Source organism: Mytilus trossulus, chromosome 4 (genome assembly GCF_036588685.1).
Source record: "Mytilus trossulus isolate FHL-02 chromosome 4, PNRI_Mtr1.1.1.hap1, whole genome shotgun sequence".
Lineage (NCBI taxonomy): Eukaryota > Metazoa > Mollusca > Bivalvia > Mytilida > Mytilidae > Mytilus > Mytilus trossulus.
In genome coordinates, this window is record NC_086376.1 from 60,062,975 (window position 1) to 60,085,562 (window position 22,588).

At 31.6% G+C, this 22,588-nt stretch overlaps 1 protein-coding gene across 1 annotated transcript; it reads left to right on the forward strand.

Annotated features, from left to right (window-relative positions):
* The first annotated feature begins 200 nt into the window (after positions 1–200).
* On the forward strand, positions 201–9,496 carry LOC134715660 (protein prenyltransferase alpha subunit repeat-containing protein 1-like). The gene is made up of 7 exons (XM_063577984.1): positions 201–288; positions 4,118–4,287; positions 4,914–4,989; positions 5,918–6,022; positions 6,541–6,844; positions 7,799–8,025; positions 9,030–9,496. The coding sequence occupies exons 1-7, from the start codon at positions 218–220 to the stop codon at positions 9,295–9,297; spliced, it is 1,221 nt and encodes a 406-aa protein (XP_063434054.1). The 5' UTR covers positions 201–217; the 3' UTR covers positions 9,298–9,496.
* Positions 9,497–22,588: the final 13,092 nt, after the last annotated feature.

A 22,588-nucleotide genomic window follows, 5' to 3' on the forward strand; every position in this document is an offset into this window, starting at 1 on the left:
TTGGGGATTTTCATGTGCGCTGACATCTTTAATCTCAAATGTTCGTGACTTTAATTTTATTGTTAATTACAGCAATACAATCTTTTATTGTCGAAAAGAGATTCGAAATAGACAAAAGATTTGTATTTGGCGTTCAAAATATAAAATAAAAATAAAAAGAATAGAAATATCTTATCATTTTTGTGCGACATCACGTGATGATAACAAGAAATCCAAAATGTCGTCTGACAGCAGAGGTTGTCGCCTACTTTCAGATTTAAACAGCGTATTTCGCAAAGACCCTGAGATGTAATTAAAAACTGTAAATTAAGTCCCAATCTCGAACAATTTGGCATTTCAATAGGCGATGTAATTTTTATTTAAAAAGCTTGAATTGAACCGAACTCTCCATAAAAACAAATGTAAACAAAGCAATTATTACTCATGCATGCTTTGTCTTTCGAGACGTTTCGTCCACATAACCAGTTCTAACAAGGTCGTTTCGACCCCCACTGTTTCAAATTGTTCTTAACATATATATACAATTATACTATTGTATAAATGGTTTTGTTTACCTTGATTCAATTATATATATATTGATATGCTTGTTCATCGCAATATCTGTATATCGTGTGGTCATCTGTTCTTGATAGTAATCAGTTCTCGATAGCAATGTGCGTGGTGAAAATCAAAGTACCCAGACCGTAGTTTAAACTAGCATGGGTACTGAGGGGGCCTTGGTAGGTTAAAGTTGCTCACGACTTTGACCTAGAGATCAATCTGCTGATATCTCTTCGGTTTGTCTGTTCCCGCCAAGCAGCCCAGTGGTTTTCTCCGAGTACTTTGGCTTCCTCCACAGTAATAACAGACCATGCCCGGTGTCCTAACACTCCTTATTGATGGGGTGGGGATTGTCCTTGTAAATATTAAACATTGTAAATTCGTTAGTGAAACATCTCCATTAATTCCGATAGGGGATGTACATGGATTCCACTGTACCCTCGCAGCTCTTGAGGGGTTCTTCAGATATTGGAGGAATCTACAGTACATACATACATAGTAGTTCGTGAAATCGCACATGTTTTCTATTTGTTCGTATTTCAAGGAGAGAAAAAAAAATCGCTTCAAGCAAGCAGTAATTTCAACATTTTAAGTTTTCAGACATTTTGCAACAGTAAAAATAATATTTTCCTATTTAAGCCTATTTTTCCTTATTCCCAAAACAACCCCAATTTCATACCCTCTGCTCATAAATAGAACGTTTTCAAATGTAAACAAAACTTAGCTTGATAAAGAAGTTTACATATGTCATGTATGTAATACACAATTGTAAGATGTGGTGTGATGTCGCTATGGAAAAAAATCTATGGAACGCAGTTTGGGCCATATCTTATCACTATTAAAATTAATTCAATTCAATTATCGGAAAAGTAATGCTCTTAAGTATTGTTACTGTGACAGAAACATATTAATAACAGCTGTGACAACATCTTATAACATACAATGTACTTAGTATAAGAATTGGTTCTAAAATTAATATTCAATTCATATTTTTGTCCTTGAGTGATAATTCCAAGGATATCTGTTAAAGGTGCCTCTTAACTGATTGATAAGGCTAAGGCCACACCAATTTTATTCCTTGTTCAACGGACCCGCCCGCACCTATTTTTTTCAAAACAGATTTTTATTTTTTTTTGTTATATTGATATTCCCGCTTCCTGCATCCGGAAATGTAATCGTGTCCATTTCTTACACCGTTTTTTTTTGTAAATATTATAAAAAGATATCAACATTTGTTTTTTTTTAAATCACAGTCTAACCTGTATATAACGATTGTAAACATAAAAGCTCCCCACCATACTGTGTAAAATTTACACTGTAAATATCTGTGAGAATATTTGTTTCAGCATGAAACTTATGTATTCAAAGTGGGAGTGCTCCGATATAAATTTATAACAGCGGAAATACCTGTAAAGAACAAAAAAATGGTTTCTTAGTTTACCCCTTACTTATATTCCGGGTTTTCCCTATAAAAAAATGTTCTTTGTTAGAATAAAGGACAAAGAACCTCTGAAGGATTTGCCTTCAAGACAACTGCAATCCTATTGTATGCTGGCGAAACAAAACTATCCATAGTCGCTGCATGTTTATGCACCTGTCCTGATTGATTCAGGGGCCTGTCGTTCAGCAGTTATAGTTTGTTGATGGCCTTAAATTTCAGGTTCATCTGACGAAAGATTTTTACCACTTTTTAAACACTTAAATGTCTATGTCATTTGAATCAATTAGTTTATGTGAAAGATTTTAACTGATTAAGACATTAAAAACGATCCGATTCAAGCTCCAATATGAAAAATCTACCAAATATGCCAAAAATGTCACTTTTCAGATGTTTTTTGTCAAAAATGAGAGTGGCCGCATCCGTGTTCATCCTCAAACATTTATATATGTTATGTATTATCATAAAATACAACTTAAATTTCAATATAAAGGATGAATACGAATGCGGCCACTTTTGTTTTACACGAAAACCGTCTTAAATTTAACTAAAATGCTAGAATTGTGTAGAATTCAGTAATTTAGCATGACTTCGTGGTTCTAGTACCTGATATATATGTGCATTGTTATGTCAAAAACAGCCCATATTTATGTAGCAGAAGCATTCTACTGTCCAATAGATAACTAAAAGTTTACATTTTAACAACTTTGTAAAACTGCTATATTTTGGGGCAAAAAAGGGGTCTAATACTGAACCTACCCCTTTTCAACTCGCTTGCTTGCCCCAAATTTTGGAGTCCAAAGATCCGTAGAACAAGAAATTAAATTGGTGTGGCCTAAAATTCATAAAAAAAAATATGTTTTCCAGAGACAAATGATAGTTAATTGAAAGTTTTCTTCAATTTGCGTAATTTTATATCTTCTATTAATATTAAACATGCTTACAATACTATACTTTTCACAACTATCGAGAACTGATGACGTATTGCACACAATGTCAAAATTGAGCACAACAACAGATGTTTTGATTTTTCTTGATTTATGCAAGAGAAAATCGTGAGGATAATAGGGAATGAATAAAAGTATCTACTAGATTAACACCCAGGAGTAGATTACCTTAGCCCTATTTGGCACAACTTTTTGTAATTTTGGGTCATCAATGCTCTTCAACTTTGTATTTGTTTGGCTTTTTAACTATTTTGATCTGAGCGTCACTGATGAGTCTTAAGTAGACGAAACGCGTGTCTGGCGTATAAAATTATAATCCTGGTACTTTTGATAACTATTTACACCACTGGGTCGATGCCACTGCTGGTGGACGTTTCGTCCCCGAGGGTATCACCAGCCCAGTAGTCAGCACTTCGGTGTTGACATGAATATCAATTATATGGTCACATTATAGATTTTCTGTTTATAAAACTTTGAATTTTTCAAAAAAACTAAGGATTTTCTTACCCCAGGAGTAGATTACCTTAGCCGTATTTGGCACAACTTTTTGGAATTTTGGGTCATCAATGCTCTTCAACTTTGTATTTGTTTGGCTTTTTAACTATTTTGATCTGAGCGTCACTGATGAGTCTTAAGTAGACGAAACGCGCGTCTGGCGTATAAAATTATAATCCTGGTACTTTTGATAACTATTAACACAATCAGCTTTGACCACATTTATTTGAAGAACTGGCCCTACGGAGCAAAAGTTTGTAACACTATCGAGAACCGATAACACTAGGATACCTGTATACTGCATAACAATAGTTTGTCACATACATGTGTCTGCTCATTTATATCACCAGTGGCAGATCCAGAACTTTTCCTCAGGGTGGCAAGCTGACTGACCTTTGGGGGGCCCGCTCCAGTCATGCTTCTATGATTCCCTATATAATCAACCAATTTTTTCCCACGAAAGGGGGGGCCCAGGCCCCATAGGGCCCCCTGGATCTGCCTATGAATACATCTTCAAAAGTAAAATACATGTAACATACAGAGATGTTTAACTTCAAAGGAAATAGCAAAGAAAGTTGTTTCAGATACATACATGTATCCAGGATTTTGAAAAAGGGGGCCCCAAATTAGACAACTTTTTTTTTTTTTGTATATTATATAATATATTACAAACATTTACATTTTGAATTATTTACAGTGATGAATATGACTTTCTACCAGTACTGGAGCCCAAACACAACCGAAGTCCACTCATTCTACAAGACCATAAACTTGGACTTGAGATGTGGAGTGTCAAAATACTTCATCATTATGCCTACAATACACTGATGACATGGAGGATGAAAGAAGTTAATGCCAAATTCTTAGGTAAAACTACACTCAATACCATCTCAGTGATTACATTAAGAAAATCAAGATTATTTTAAATGAGAATAAAAGTCAATGCCAATATCAATTTCTTTATTTTAACACATCATTTAATATTGGCTATTAAATATAAAAATTTGAAAGGATATGGGGAATGTTTAAAAGAGACAACAACCCGACCCAAAATTAGAAAACAACTCAAGGCCACCAATGGGTCTATAACACAGCAAGAAAATCATGAACAGGAGACAGCCTTTAGGTGGCCCCTAAAAAAAATGTGAACTATGAAAATGGAAGGCACACCAAACTCCAAAACATGTCAATGAACTACAACAAAATGTAAATTAAAAAAACATACAAGAACTACAAAGGCCAGAGGCTTGTGACTTGGGAGAGTTGCAAATATGTGACAGGTTAAACTTGTTTTGTGAGATCTCAACCCTCCCCTTTTACCTCTAGCTATATATATATATATAGCCAATGTAGAATAAACAAACACACAGCAGTATGCACAGTTAAACTCAGTTTCAAAGAATTTCAAGTCCATTGTCAGAATACATGTAGGTAACAAAATGTTACCAGCTAAAATGTGTACATTATATATTCAACTTGTTTATGTTTTATAGGTCAATTGGATTTGATAAATCTGACTAGAGCAATAGTGTTGGTCAATCCAGATTGTTCTACTGCATGGAACATCAGGTAGGGTTTGAAATAACATTAAATTAATTAAGCAATTAAATATAATTATTTATATAATACATGTACAATGTATATGATTTTCTTCAAAATTAAAAAAATCTTTCATATTATTGGGCAGACACAACTAATATTGCCCTTTAATTTTGTTGTCCTCAAACAAAGTCCCTAGAATGGAGTGTACTTCTAACAATTTTTTTCCATACAACTCTCTAAATTATATTGTCCTGTTTTATGCTTTATAGTTTGGCAAAGAGTGAGATAAACTTTACCGTAAACGAAACTGTGCCATGCATTTTAGAATTGTAAAACTGACCATGCTGAAGGTAAATGATTTATCACATATTCACAGGCACTCATTTTCCTCAAGCAGTAAGGTTGACCAAAATGGCATAGTATCTATTAAATATATTGTATTGTTTAATGGCAAGCAATAGTATACACTTATTACATTTGTAAAATCTTTTCCCCATGCATTCTTTTGAACTTGAAGAATGTCACTATTTTTATGGTCATGGTATGATTTAAGGCTTTATATAGCAAAGATCCTTTCTTGATTTTATTGCACTATAAAATGTGGTCTGTAGATATAAGCAATTATACGACTTTCAACAATGAGAAAAACCCATAACATATAGTCCGCTATAAACAGCCTCAACATGAAAAATCAGAAACAACTCAATTGAAAAAACTAATGGCCTAATTGATAACAAAACAACTTGGTGGCCATCGGCTGTTGTCTGCTCTGTGGTCGGGTTTTCCCCATTTCCTTTCTCAATTTTATGAGAAACAAATATGACAGACAGGAACCATTGACAACGACTGAACCATAAGCTCCTAACTTAGGACAGGCACATACAGAATGTGCCAGGGATACATGTGTTTCCAGGTTCCCATTGAAAAATAATAAAGCATTACTTTTGTATTACAGAAAAGAATTAATAGAGAGTGGTGACCTATCAGTAGCAGATGATTTGAAACTTGGAGCATTGGTATTGGGAAAACACCCAAAAAGTCCTGAAACTTTTAGTCACAGGTAAACAAAACAAAACTGAAAGTTCATTTAAAATAAGTAACATCTAAAAACATCAGAAAACTTCAGTTGCAGATAACGATATTCTTTTTAAAAAGGGAAAATTTAAATGCTAGAACTGTTTTGAATTCAAAACTTTCCTTTAGTGAAAAATAAAAATATAAATCTAAAGTTTATTTCCAAATAACTGAAAATTTCATAAGTTATCTCCCATCTCACAATATATGCAGCCCTCACATAGAATGTCAAACAAATTGGAAAAAATAAGGGCAAAACTTCAAATTAATTTATAATAAGGAAAAACAATCACATTGTATGAATTTAACTATCAGGATAGTGGTTGAAAATATTTTAAGAAATTCTGAAAGGAAAAGAAAATAATAAAACAGAAAATCAATGAAACAATAAAAAAACCCACACACTGCTTAGGTACAAATAAATTATGGTGTTAATAATTAACAATTAGTAAGATTAGTTTGTAAATGATTGTGTAAATGACCTTTTGTGATTTGTATTTACAGGAAATGGTTATTTACAACCTTAGTAGATTCATGCCTAGCCAACAGCAGTGGGAGTACTGTTAGTAATAGTAGTGTTAATATGTACAATAACTTCGTTAATATGGACGCTATTGATGTCAACTTAGATCCCAATGTACAGAATGGATTTCACGTTGATCCTTCATCAAAACAGCCAGACTTCCAAGAACATGCATTTAAAGAACTCAGAAACTGTCAAAAAGCTAGTGATAAATATCCTTCCAATTATAATGCTTGGAGTCATAGGATATGGGTTGTTAAATATTGCTTAAATTGTTCACTTCAGGTAAGATACTATTTTCTAATGTGTATATTTTACAAGATTCTAAAATAATGTATCACTTTGGTTATGTTAACTCAGCTGTTCTTTACATAGTACATGTATGAATATTTTAGACACATACCTGCAACCTATATGTCAAAAGAAAACAATTTATTACATAAATATATGAATCAAAGTAAAACTATTTGGTACATAAATTGCATTTACTTGTGAACCAAAGAAAACAACTACATGAAATTCATTAACTGATGTGTAAAACCAAAAAATATGACACAAAATGCATGAAATACATAAGCTGCCTGGTGGATCAAAGGAAAACAATTTATTGCTTGAAAAAAGAAATATACCGTATAGCGGGTTATTTTCGCGGGGTGTAAATTTTCGCTTATTTTCGCGGATAGAACAAAATCGCCAAAATAAATTCCGCCAATTTAAAAGTGTACATGCAAAGGTATTGATAAAAGTTTCGAAATCGCCAAAATAATAACCGCAAAAATATTTCGTATACCTTATTCAATGAAAATCGCGAAATTTTACACCCGCGAAAATAACCTGCTATACGGTAATTATCACAAGTAAATAATGCATTGCATGAAATACATGCACCAATTTGTAAAAAAAAATAAAAATATTATTACATGAAATGCATGTGACAATGTACATGATGTATTAAAGGAATACAACTTATTTGACAAAATATATGAAAGCATGTACATAAGAAAATATAGTTGCATGTGTGTCAACGGAAAATAATGTTTTGCACAAAATAGGTGAACCTATGTATAATCTGATTTCAAAATTGTATGAAATACATGAAACTATATATTAAACTAAGCAATTTATTGTATGAAATAGATGAACCTATGTTTCAACGCTACTTACACTTGAAACATTCTCCTAAAACATGTTAAACAGGAAGATAATTGTCAATTATCAAAACTATTTTTTATGTTACAGGTTTTATTTGGCGAACTACATACAACAGAAAGCTGGGTATCTAAACACATCTCTGACCATAGTGGTTTACATTATAGACAATTCTTATTAACAAGTTTACAGAAACAATCTATAGATCTGAAGGAACAATTTTCTGTCTGTTATAAAAATTTGATACAGAAAGAACTTGCTACAACTACAGATCTGATCAAATGTTACGAGGGGCATGAAGCTCTCTGGTATCATAGGTAGGTTTATTATGATGAGATGAGGCTCTCTGGTATTAACCCTTTCCTCCATTGATTTTTTTTTTAGGATACTTGATTCACATATAGGATTTTTCAATAAAATGCTGAAAATATGCTTTAAAGTATTAATACATTGTGAAAAACAAGTATTTCATCAAATAAATTTAAGTCGGATATTCCTATGATATTCCTTTTCATATTGGATACAAATTTTATTAAGTCTACTGCAGACACATTGTAATCAAAGCTTTTCAACTGAGGTACTGCACAGGCGTCAAAAGGCGTCATTATGGAGAAAAGGGGGTGGCGTCAAAAGGCTTTATTATGGAGGAAAGGGTTAACATTGCTTATCATTCTACATGTTTTAAAGAACTACAAATTTTTGCAAAAGTGGCAAGATTTCTCATTTTTTTATCTCTCAGACACCTACATGCTTGTTTCTGATACTTTTAATTTCAAGTTTGGGTATAGTAAATCCTACATTGTGAGCAATATCTTGTTCTCAAAATTGATAAATAGAAATAGAAATCTAACTATAAGTTGCAAAAACATCTGAATAATTCTTCAAAAAAGAACTATCTTCAGTGGTTACAGAAATATTTTTGAATATCTTACAGATGAATGCTGAGAAATATATTGCATCTTATCATTTTGAGCATGTAAAAAAATAAAGAAATAAAATGATGACAACAAAATTAACAGAATTAAGTACAAACCCTTACTTTTGGGTTAAAAATATTTTCCTCTTTTTCTACCCCCATTGATACTGTAAATTCTTATACTTGTTGTTAGCATTTTTAATGGATTAACCATCCCCCCTCAAAAAAAAAAAAAAAAATAGAAGAAAATCTGTACGTCTTTAGACATTTGAATTTGTGTTTTACCTGTACCACCAAATCCACAAATGTTATCCATCGAATATAATTGAATCCACAGTAGACGATTATTGGTATTGTTTCTATTTTCATTTTAAATTTAATTAGATTTTGATACTTTTGTTTTAGGAGGTACATATTCCAGAACCTTTGTCAGAGTTACTCAGCAGGTACCTTAGTAGAATTGTTTCACCCACAACATGAATATGAAGATGATATTGTGTTAAACATTAGCCAAAAGAAAACAAAACTGGAAAATGAAAGACAAGTGCTTCTTCTTAAAGAAATAGACACTGTAACCAAAAGTGATTTAACCAGTAAAGATAAATTTCATAAAAGTTTGGCACAGAAATACATTGACTGGATACAAAAATTTTCAAGGTCATTGGAGAGCTAATAGTCAAGATCTTTGGAAAGCTTGTTAAAGAACTGAATACAAACTGGATACAAAGATTACTCTTGATTTATTTGTTTTTGTCTGATCAAAGATAGATTTTGTAATTTCATCTTAAAAACTGTGGGTCACTGACCTTGTTTTTTCGTTAAAATACATACAAATCACAGTTATTTCATTTTGCTCATATGGGGGAACTTTATTTTTATACGACCGCAAATTTTGAAAAAATTTTCGTCGTAAATTGCTATCACGTTGTCGTCGTCGTCGTCGTCGTCGTCGTCGTCGTCGTCGTCGTCGTCGTCGTCGTCGTCGTCCGAATACTTTTAGTTTTCGCACTCTAACTTGAGTAAAAGTGAATAGAAATCTATGAAATTTTAACACAAGGTTTATGACCATAAAAGGAAGGCTGGTATTGATTTTGGGAGTTTTGGTCCCAATATTTTAGGAATTAGGGGCCAAAAAGGGCCCAAATAAGCATTTTCTTGGTTTTCGCACTATAACTTTAGTTTAAGTTAATAGAAATCTATGAAATTCTGACACAAGGTTTATGACCACAAAAGAAAGGTTGGGATTGATTTTGGGAGTTTTGGTTTCAACAGTTTAGGAATTAGGGGCCAAAAAAGGGCCCAAATAAGCATTATTCTTGGTTTTCGCACAATAACTTTAGTTAAAGTAAATAGAAATCAATGAAATTTAAACACAATGTTTATGACCACAAAAGGAAGGTTGGTATTGATTTTGGGAGTTTTGGTCCCAACAGTTTAGGAATTAGGGGCCAAAAAGGGACCCAAAAAAGCATTTTTCTTGGTTTTCCCACCATAGCGTTAGTATAAGTAAATAGAAATCCATGAAATTTAAACACAAGGTTTATGACTATAAAAGGAAGGTTGGTATTGATTTTGGGAGTTTTGGTCCCAACAGTTAAGGAAAAAGGGGCCCAAAGGGTCCAAAATTAAACTTTGTTTGATTTCATCAAAATTGAATAATTGGGGTTCTTTAATATGCCGAATCTAACTGTGTATGTAGATTCTTAATTTTTGGTCCCGTTTTCAAATTGGTCTACATTAAGGTCCAAAGGGTCCAAAATTAAACTTAGTTTGATTTTAACAAAAATTAAAATCTTGGGGTTCTTTGATATGCTGAATCTAAAAATGTACTTAGATTTTTGATTATTGGCCCAGTTTTCAAGTTGGCCCAAATCGAGGTCCAAAATTAAACATTGTTTGATTTCATCAAAAATTGAATAATTGGGGTTCTTTGATATGCCAAATCTAACTGTGTATGTAGATTCTTAATTTTTGGTTCAGTTTTAAAATTGGTCTAAATTAAAGTGCAAAGGGTCCAAAATTAAACTAAGTTTGATTTTAACAAAAATTAAATTCTTGGGCCTCTTTGATATGCTGAATCTAAACATGTACTTAGATTTTTGATTATGCGCCCAGTTTTTCAAGTTGGTCCAAATCAGGATCTAAAATTATTATATTAAGTATTGTGCAATAGCAAGTCTTTTCAATTTCACAGTATTGTGCAATGGCAAGAAATATCTAATTTCACAATATTGTGAAATAGCAATTTTTTTTTTAATTAAGAGTTATCTTTCTTTGTCCAGTATAGTAAGCAAGAAATATCTGCAAGAATTTTTTTAATTGGAGTTATCTTTCTTTGTCCAGAATCAACTTAAATCTTTGTTATATACACTATACAATGTATATTCACTTTTTACTACCAACTGATAAATTTAAATAATCTTTACCATCCAGTGATAACAAGCAGTTTTTTTACATCTTAATATTTTATGATGTATTTAAATGAGTAGTAATTGTTGCAAGCTCCATTAGAATATTTTAATTGAAATTAGTTTTGGAATAAGGGAAAGGGGGATGTGATTAAAAAATTGGGTTCAATTTTTCTCATTTGAAATTTCATAAATAAAAAGAAAATTTCTTCAAACATTTTTTTGAGAGGATTAATATTCAACAGCATAGTGAATTGCTCTAAGAGAAAACAAAAAATTTAAGTTCATTTGAATACATTCATTCTGTGTCAGAAACCTATGCTGTGTCAACTATTTAATCACAATCCAAATTTAGAGCGGAATCCAGCTTGAATGTTGTGTCCATACTTGCCCCAACCGTTCAGGGTTCAACCTCTGCGGTCGTATAAAGCTACGCCCTGCGGAGCATCTGGTTACATATTGAGGAAATTTTGAATGATACAATTGGTTAATATTCAATGAGAACATTGCATCTCATAGATGCTTTGACATATCAAATAGTAACTTACTATTAAGAGAGGGTCACTGACTTGATATTCTTAAAGATAAAAAAGCACAAATTGTCCATCAAATTCAATAAAGTTATCTCCCATTAGACAGGAAATGATCCCATAGAAATATCAATGAACCATAAAAAATAGCAATAAAAATACATTACCTATGCCTCAAATGTCTTGGTATTGCTTTGACTATTTAGACAACACAATGATGAAATTTGATGTTGTAGAACTGACTGAAGTGTTGAACTGTTATGTTGACTGTCAGGTGATTGTATGTATGCATAGAAAGTGGCAACTTTACCCTTATTAGTAAACAAACAATCATACAATGCTGAAGTTCCTCTAAAATATTGATGCATTTACACTTGTATGCAAATTTTCTGCCATTAGTTATAGCCACAGAAGTTTCGGACTGTTCCCACAAAATTTTGTATCAAAATAAAAATATTTGATGTCCAAATCAAAAAGTGATTGTAGCATTTACATCAGAAGGTTAGTCTGAACTAGATCGATGTTTAATCAGAGCAAGTTCCCTTAAATATCCATAATAAATTTTAGTACATATGCATAAATAAGTATTGAATGTTATGCTTAGAGCCTGTACTACTCTCTAGTGACTTTGTGTATATTTGGACCAAATGTTAATTATTTTTCACATTTCTGGCCTCAGTTGGTAGGGCGATACTTTTATAAAATTTCTCAAACAGTAAAATTTAACAATAAATGTATTGCTCAACATAAAAGATATCTGGATATTTTTAGCTGCTAAATTAGTATGTAGACACATGGTTGGGTGGAAGCTGTTGTTATTTAGTGTAGAATTTGTGTTAGAATATTTCTGTATTTGTTATCAGTCATTATTATTATCATATAGGACAAGTAAATGACAAAAGTTGTAAGAATTAATACTCTTTTATTCATGACAGTTTTGCCAACATGTATTCAGGGATTACATTGAATTTAGTCATGTGATGTTTTGATTTATGCATTATGTATTTCATTTTGTGAAGGAAGTAAATTGAAGAATCTAGTTTCGATTTGAGATTATTATATGAATTCATTGTTTCTTTGATATACATTTTAGTCTAAAAAATACATTCTGTATGGTTGTGAATTTGAAATTTAACAATGTGTATTATTGGGTTGCTTTCTTAAATTTTGCTTAATATAAAAGGTGAGATACTTTTTTTTATATTCAAAACAAAAATAAATGGACTCATTGTCATTTAATTCTTAGTATGAAAATACCTCGTATATTCAAATTACATTAACAGTTTTGTATAACTTCGCTGTACTTCAGATCACATGTGTATAGTCTTATATGCAAGGACATTTTTTTTTTTTAAATAACAGATGTGTATTGCCCTTTTAGAAAATTGGGGCATACAAATTGTTGTATTTTAAATTGGTACATGAGTTCATAACACGTTTTGTTTTAGCAAAGTAAAATATACCATGTATTTACATCTTACTAATATGTAACAAGAATCTCCGCATACCATATGATAGAATTTCAATTTAAATGTTACACTGTTCATAGATGTATGTAGAAACAACTTGTTAATATGTATATTTTCTCTGTTCATTTATAGATCATATCAACTTTTACTGATTTTCCACTTCCATACTTAGTACATGGCCTAAAGTTGATGGCATTATTTTTATACAGAATATATTAACACTTAAAACACAACAATGAAACAGAAACCATCAGTTCAACATCATTATCCTTCTTTAAATTGTCATTATTTGTATCAAGTTTATTATGGGTTATGTTAATTTTTAAAATATCTGGTCCTACTTCATATATTTCAATTAGTTCAGCTATTATAAATCTTCATTAGCCATATTCAAAGCCTTTTTACTTCAAATTTTACACTACCCAAATATTTCACTGTTCATTCAAATGCATTGTACATGGCCATGCATCACAATCATGATGGAGGCCTAAGCAGTGACGAAAACCTAAAGCGAAAATAATATTTTGGACTGGAATGATCTGGATGAGGTGTTTTGTAGGAAAATATTATTTTGGTGTCGCTGATGCTTTTTTTCTGAAAAACTATTCTGGCAGTTTTCAAGGCACCAAATGTTAAAGTTGATTTCAGACACATAATTACTTTAAATAGAGAGTTTATTGTGTAATGAAGTTTATAGATATTGTAATTTTTGACAGTATAATAATACAATGCATTTCAAAATTAACAGGTTGTACACTTTTAGTGCTACTATAGCAATTTTGTTCTTTTATACATGTAATGATATGCAATTATGCATTTAACACAGAAAGTGATGATCTATGGTAAAAGTTATAAATCTGTAAAAAAACATTATCTATACCATTGCATTTTTAAAAAAAAGGCAATATGAAATTACAAGAAAGGTTTTCATTTAAAAAACTGAAAAGCATAGAATTCAGGCAGCAAGCATTTAGTATATCATTTCAAATTTTTGAATAACCTGGCCATATTTCTAGCTGGAGGATGTTCATCCACAGAATTTTGAAAATATAATATGATTCAGTTTTCTGAGCTCTATAAATCATCAAACATTTTCTGACAACCCCCCAAAAATATTACAACCTTTTGGTTAATAGAAAATACTGGTTTTCACTGATAACAATTCTTTGCTCTGACATTTCAGAGCCTATGCAATCAAATAAAATGTACTACCTTTTGCAGTATATTTGCCAAATTTTAGAAAAGTGTGATTAATTCATGTTAATTCAGGTGAAGATACGCCCAAACATGTACTGTAAGAACAAGTACACATAGTTTACATCTATACAATATATAATTGTTACCTTAGCTGTATTGGGGAAACATTTTAGTCGTCAATGTTCTTCAACTTGTATTTATTTGGCCTTTTTAACATTTTTTTGATTCAACCGTCACTGATGGTTCTTTTGTAGACAAAACGCATGTCTGTCTCAAATACAAAATTTCAATCCTGGTATCTATGTTGAGTTTATTTGCATATAATTTATTATAAATATGTAAAATGTCACTTCATAACATAATATGTTACATTATATAATGTTTTTACAAGTAAGCCTGATCTTTTAAAATTGCATTTATATTCGTTTGCACATGGAAAATCCAATGAGATACATGTTATATGACGAGACAGCAACCCAATAAAACAATATAAGCACTGTATTGCAGCATCTTGCCATTTTCACCAGGGTGATTAACCCAAGAAAGTTAACTCACATTTAATGACATTTAAGGGGGTTCCTAACACCTTGCCTAAATTTAGTTTGGCTCAATGATTTTTGTCGGTTTTTAGTGGAGTCTGTGTTGTTTCTAACTTATTATTTATAACTGCTGATGTAAATGTTCTTTGGTTTTGTGAGTCTTTGTTTACCTCTTGGTTTTGATTGTTATTGTCTTATAAAACTTTGATAAAATATTTACTTTGACCACTTTACAAAAATATAAAAAATTCAGAAAACTTGACCACACACTATGTCTGAATTTCTTTAGATAAATAGCAATTTGGGAAAACACTTATTTTAATCATTGAGAAGCTTAATATTACCTTAACAATAGATAGTGTTTAAAACGCTCAGCTGAATTTACAGAGTTTTCTCCCTGTAGTGTTATGCACCACCTTAAATTCGGAAAACTCCAGCCAGACCCTCATATTAAGTATAACTTAAATATGATAATAAATAATTACTGCTTATTGAGGATTTTTAATGATTTTTTATTCCTTGAATAACAACAAATGTGCACGTTTTATATTTTGATAGCATTTGACTGTATGTAGCATGATAATAATTTATCCTTCATTTTGTAAATTTTCTTTAAAATTTATAGATATAACTGGAAATTTAAACAACATTTTTATATTGATGTTAGTGCCACCTAGTTCTTCTAATTGTTTGTTTTTAAATTTTTAGGCTAATTTATTATTATACCCAATGTTTATCTACCGTACTTTCCTCTGATTTTATATTCATACAATCATCTTCCTATTTACCTATAGATATTGGTTTTTTTTGGGGAAAGAGTATGTGTTGTTGGGTTATTGACTCATTGCCATGACCCTACGTGTCCTTTATTGATATTTTATTGCCTGAATGAGCAGTTGACTAGTGCAATGTACATGTTTATGTATGTTATTGTTCCCTAAATTTCAAATAATAAAAGGTTCTTGTTATTTGCATAATTTAAAAACATTTATAGGTATTTACTTTTAGCACATTGCATAAATGATTGAATGGTACATGTTAAAATACAATATGGATATGTTTTTATAAACCCTATTTAATTTAATACGTCAATTGTTGAATAAAATTATTTATTAAAATATGTTGGATGCTTTTATTACGCCTTATAAAGTATAGCAACAAAGAATTGGACGAAGACAACGATATGACAAGTAGTGATGGCAATACATTTTACAGTTGAAAGAACTTCATGCTTTGCTTGATCACTTTAGTTTCTATCACTTCTAAAAATATATGAGAAATTTAGATTAAGTAAAATGCAACAATATATAATACGAACAGCATTTCTATTTTTCATCTTATAAAGTACCTAAAGGTAAAAAATTCCATTAAGATCAGAAACTTTAGCATCATGCTTTCATAGTCATGTATTACAACTTCACATAGCTTTGAGAGAATATGTCAGAAAAATTGTGTCTTTAAATGATTATTTATGATTTAACATGTGTCCACCAGAGAACATATGACACAAAACTTAAACTACTATAAGTACCTGTAGGACCTTCAACAATGAGTAAAACCCATACCATATAGTCAACTGTATAAGGCCCAAATGTAAAACAATTCAAAAGAGAATACTAAACGCCTGATTAATTTACAAATTAATGAACGAAAAAACAAATTTGATATACAGCAACAAAAAACAACCACTAAATCACAGGCTCCTGACCTTGGACAGGCACATACAAAATCACACAATACTGAACTCTAAGGAAAATTCAAAACTGAAAGTCCCATATCAAATGCTAAAGCACATCAAGCGAATGGAAAACCACTGTCATATTTCTGACATGGTGCAGGCATTTTCAAATGTAAAACATAAGAAAACTGTCAACATCTGTTGAAAAAGGCTAAATTCATCAGATTTATACAAATCAGAAATACATCTAACAAAAATATCAGAGTGGATGTGGCAGGTTACTTATACATCCCCACAATAAAAAGACACTGAATACAGATTTGAGAATACTCACAAGTAAGTTCAATTCCCAATAACAACTATTAAAAATATCATGCACCTTAGACTAAAATACAATTCAGAACACATCTAACTTCTAGTTTAGTTTGAAGATGTCAATAACAGTCAGAAAAATAATATGACCCTGTGCAATGCCAAGATACAGGTATCGACACATTTAGAGCCATGAATATGCATATGTATATAACAAAAAGAATGTATTATGTTAGAATCATTAATGCATGTACTGGCATTGTCCCTGATACACCCCTGGTAGGCATATTCACTTGTATCCTTTTACTAGTATTCTACTAGCAGAGGTCGCAAAACATTCGGAGTAGATTTCCCCATTATCATTTACTAATTTATTCACTTGAATATACTATTTGATGGAATAATCCATTGCAGTGAGAGCGTTGTTTTATTCCAGATATCATTAATGTCTTGTGTAAATGCCTGCACTGCATGTCCATAACTGCCATTTGATTCCATTAATATGTGTATATACATAGAAGAGGCACAAACTGTCAACTTCATGGTCATTGATTTGACTTAAATTTTCATGTTTGATTTAACATACTTAAACGTATATAAACTACAAAAAGTCTAAAATAAACAATTTACAATGTATGGACTCGATAAAATGTATCAATGTTTCGTATGTATTTTTGTTTCAACGTCATCTAAATAATCATCGAGATGAGATGACCTCCAAAGAATGCAAAGGATCAAATAACCTTATATAAACATATGTATAAACATGTTCTAATAGTGAAGATGTGCAATTTGGCTGTTCTAGGTCTGTTCGATTTCATATTGTAGGTTGAAAAAACAGGTTTGTTATCGTATTTCCCTGTGTAAGAATGATTTTTATTTGTGGATCGTATCAGTCACCCAAATAAATTCTTTTTATCACTTTCTATGTTGATATTCTTATCCTTTTAATAGCTGAATACATGCGTAACCCATCTCCAGTCGTTAGTGATGTTACTTATATTATTTTGAATAAATCAAACTAAATGGCTTCTAAAAGTTAATAAGTATTTCATTATATCACTTTCATTAATGATGGAACAAAGAAAATCACCTTTGTTTTGTATATCTCGCAGCTAGGACCAATTTAAAACTACCAAATTATCAAACAGAACACCAAGGTTTTAGATTAGTTTTTGTTCCAGTGCTGAAAAGGCATCAACAAGTTTGTTTGGTATCGAATGATTAGTGTCTCAATGGCATACTCATCAATTTCGCTTTATTGATATTGTCATAGTAAATTCTGTGTTAATGTCGTGAATTGAATCAATGTAATCTAAAAACAAACTGACATGTCAAAAATAATAAAAAAATGACATGGATTTTAACAGTTTCTGCATGGATGTCTGACAAGAATTTACTAATTTCACTTCTTATAACTTGTTTCAACTCTCTTTGATAATTGACATATGTGTAGTAACGTACACCAAATAAACACGCACGGACAGTTAGTACACAGACTAATGCTCATCAATGTTAGAAAGCCTTATTTTATTGACAATTGAACATGAAGGATAGGATTACTGACTACATGTTACTGACTTTAATAAACTTGATGGTCATAATCGAACATGATTTTGTAAAGGAGATATTTGTTGACTGTCATTCCCCACCGGTACAATCCACCCAGTATTGACATCTAAATGATACATTTGATTGTGTTTTTTCCTCTCATTTTCCAAGTTAACGTGATCTTGGATTATTTTGACTATTATGTTTATTCTTTTTTTAATTCGCCTCGTCAAAGGGACGGAGTAAGCTATACATTACTTTGCAGTTAACCATAATCGCGCACGATAATAAACATGCCCCCTATTGACGGCGTTGGGGAGATGTTTTCAGTGGCGGATCCAGGAATTTTCTTAAGTGGGGGCCCACTGACTGACCTAAGAGGGGGCCCACTTCAGTCACGCTTCAGTGATTCCCTATATAAGCAACCAAATTTTTTCCCAAAAAGGGGGGGCCCGGGCCCCCCGCCCCCCCTAAATCCGCCTCTGGTTTTGAAGCTCCCAATTGATTTAACGCACAATATACAAGATATATCTTCCAGTTGGTTCCAATGGATCACAGTCTTAAGGAGAATGAGTTCTTAAAATGCTTAGTTTAACAGTTTGTTATATCAGTTGCCTTTGAGTTGTTTTTAACCGAGTTGTTTAATTTATTAGTGCTTTCAAATTCTCCAAAGTTTGATAAATGATAATCCTTATAGTTTGGTTTTGCCTTTAACAAAAAATTTGTCAGGGGTTCTAGTTGGGACCAAAACCTTGAACCACTTTTAACAGCAATGCCAGTCATTGGCTTGTTCTTCTGAATAATCGAGGTGTTAGCGTTTAAACAGTCTCTTGGCAGTGATCCAGTTTTTATTGACTTTTTGTATATTATTGCAAGTCCTTGTGCTAGATGTTTAGAGCACTGGTTGAAGATTCTGTTTGAAATTCCCTCTGGTCATGATGCCTTTGATGGATTTAGCTGTCTAACATTATTTCAACACCTTCATGTTTTATTTCAAAGGATGGGATTGAGGTCTTACTGTATTTTTATGTTTACGGTAGTGTTTCGTGGTTGTCTCTAATGAATACCGATTTGAATTGTTGTATCAGTAGTTTGCCTGTTGTTTTCAAGTTTGTCCATTATGGGGTTGTTGATGCATTGCTATTCAGCCTTTATAACTTGTGTTTCGAATTCTTTTTTGAAATGTTTGTAGATTGACCAGTTCGTTGTTCCCTTTGCTTGTTTGTATAGACTGTCTTCCGTATTGAACATTTTCCTCATTTTGTTATCTATCCAGGGTAAGCTTGTTTTAGAGCGGACGAGTTTTGATGGTATGTTTTTGTCCACATTTTTTCGTATTTGAATGTTTTCGATAATTCTTGTACAGTAGCATCACTTTGGGTTGACAGTTTATTCATTTTTATTGAAGATTTTCTCCATTTTCCTTTTTTGAGTATATGTAGCATTAACTTGGCCGTTTTCTCTGGTTTTGTATCACAGTCTGTTATTATCATGTCGTAGTCAGATATTCCAGGAGAGTTTGTTGATGTTTTGATAAGTGAATGGTTGGTGGTTACACTTTTTTTTAAGAGGTATTCACCTCTAGGTGGTGTTTCATGTATCTGAGTAATTGATGAAGTTTGTTTTCCTGAATATCTAGGAAATATGCAAGGTGTCTATTCTTAAAAATCTGTTATGGTGGCTGATGTTCTGTTGTTCCCTTTTTATATTTTGATTTGATCTGACGGTCGTTTTAGAAATTTGGTGAATAGCTGATTACGCTGTAATTGATTTCTATGACATAAAAGTTTAATTAGATGATTTGGTCTGCTAGTACACACCCTGGTCTAAATATTCTTTTGGTGATTTATGTTCTCGATGACATTTCCAGTGGTAGACGGAATAGACTGGTGTTTCATGACGGCTATCTTACTTTTGCCTTATTGCTTTGTCAATTGAATTATTTAATTGTAATATTCTACATGGCGGTTTATTGTTTTATCAATGTGTTTGTTGGTTGATATATATTTCTTGTTGTATGCTGCTAAATCAAAGCTACCTCCAAATTGCTCTAAGTTTTGAGGTTTTTGTTGTAAAGTTTTTAGCCAATTATACATATATCTATATGTATATTATCGATCTGTAATTTTTGCTCTGTTTCTTCACAATATCATTTCGTTTTCAACGGTGTGAGATCTTGTTGGTATGTTCTTGTAGCCAATTTCCTTTACTGTCTGCAAATACGGAAACATTATTACTTCATTTTACGACCAAGAGACTATCGATGATACAGTTAAGTCTTGCGTTGGCTTCAGAGACTGGTTTTAGCGAAATCAAAAACGGAAAACGAAACCACTTTTGCTTTTCATTTTGGTTTTAAAGAAATCAAAAACAAAAACACTCTTCTTTTTTGTGTTTTGTTTTTGATATTTCAAAATAAAAAAAAAAATTGACGCAAATATACACTGACCGTGATGTATCCACTATTTTGGTTTTAAACTTTGTAGCAGTGTTTGTCTTCTCACATGGATGACAGATCGATAATCACAAGAAAACAAACAGATAAATCAGTAAAACTTTAACACACTCATAATGACCGACTTATTATCACTTTATTCATTGAAAGTGTTTTAGTTATGCAAAAAAACAAAAACAAAAAACAAACAAAATAACTATTAAACAAGGTTTGATTGATTATGTTTATTGGTTAAAATGTTTACTAAACAGGAAACTGTAACAATAAGTACCACCCACATAAACAATACAAAGAATCTAAATGAGAATCAAAATTCTTTTAATTTATCTTAATTAAAAGATAGAATATATTGTGTTAATCCCATGTATTAATTGCTGTCGCAAAAGGCATACACGTACAAGGAAAAATTAAAAATCAATATATTTCAATTTTGTTTTGGAACCTACGATTCAATAATAAATTGAAGACAGACTTCTTTAGATACTCTTATAGCCAAGCTAGTAAGAATTTTTCAGGCTATGGGACTTCCTGGTGAATACCTACCTAAATGAGGATTTGGAATGCTACATATCTTGTTTTGTCGAGTATGATAGCGCGTTGTCGATGTTGAATGCTGTACGTAATGACTTTTAGTCATTCGCCGACAATAATGTAAAATCAACCTCGAACACTTGAAAGATTAGACGGCCTTTGCTGGTATTACTCTGCAGACATCCATGGGTTTCGATAGTTAAATTCAGATGTGTAGATTTAAAGAGAATCAAAGCGAAGTATCTCACAAGTAATCTTATTTTTTCTGAACAGTAAGATAGATATTATTTACTGTGTTTTTCGTGTTTTAGTATTGTTAATATTTGCTATAAATATGACGGACATTGGGTCATCATGAATACCTTATATATGTTGTGTACAAGTTGTAATGATTTGTACAGATTTTTTGTACCAGTAATCAGTGTTTTATGAACTGCTTGACACAAATGGATACATGATACAATCTAATACTTAGCATTAATTAAAAAAACAAATTATACGACAACAAAAAGGCTTTTTGAGGATATGAATATGGTATCATGAGAAAAATAAAATTAGAATTTGAACCATTCAGATATCCTCATTTCAAATTTGAGGACAAGGAAAATAGCAGTAATTGTAAGGTTGAAATATATGAATTAAACTAGTACATTTTAAAAGATAATTCTGTATCACATGGTGCAAGATGGTATGTGTTAAAAAAAAATAATTACTTATACAAAACCCTGTACAAATTATAATCTATACATACCTACATCCTGTACACAACATATATAACAGAAACGATGCTGAATTTGCCAGGGAAATCCATTTTTACCTCATTTGTTGACGCTAAGCTACTGATATATTTTCATTTCGTGCTCCTTTTTCTACTGATGTACCATATCATCTTGTTTAAATGATTTAATCTTATTCAAAGTTCTATTCTCGCTGATTGTTGCACTTTTTTTCTGTCGGTAATGATGGGAATGTTTATGTTATTGATTTTTGTCATTGAGTCACCTTAACAGAATACGCATTAGAGGAGAGAGGAGGGGACTCCTGTTCGAAATACCATCGAATGATTATTTCTGAATTTTTTTTATAATCGAAGGCTTTTGTACTATAAAGGTCGAAATAAAGGAAATATGTTAATTTCAAAGGCGAGATAACTCGAAGGTATGCAGTTGCAGCTTATTTTGTGATTTAAGAGTCAATTTTATTCAACGAACCGACAGTTTGCGAAGAGCCATTACCCATTTCATGATGTGTACCCATAAAAAAAACCATAATATGCGTATTCCTTAGAATTTTT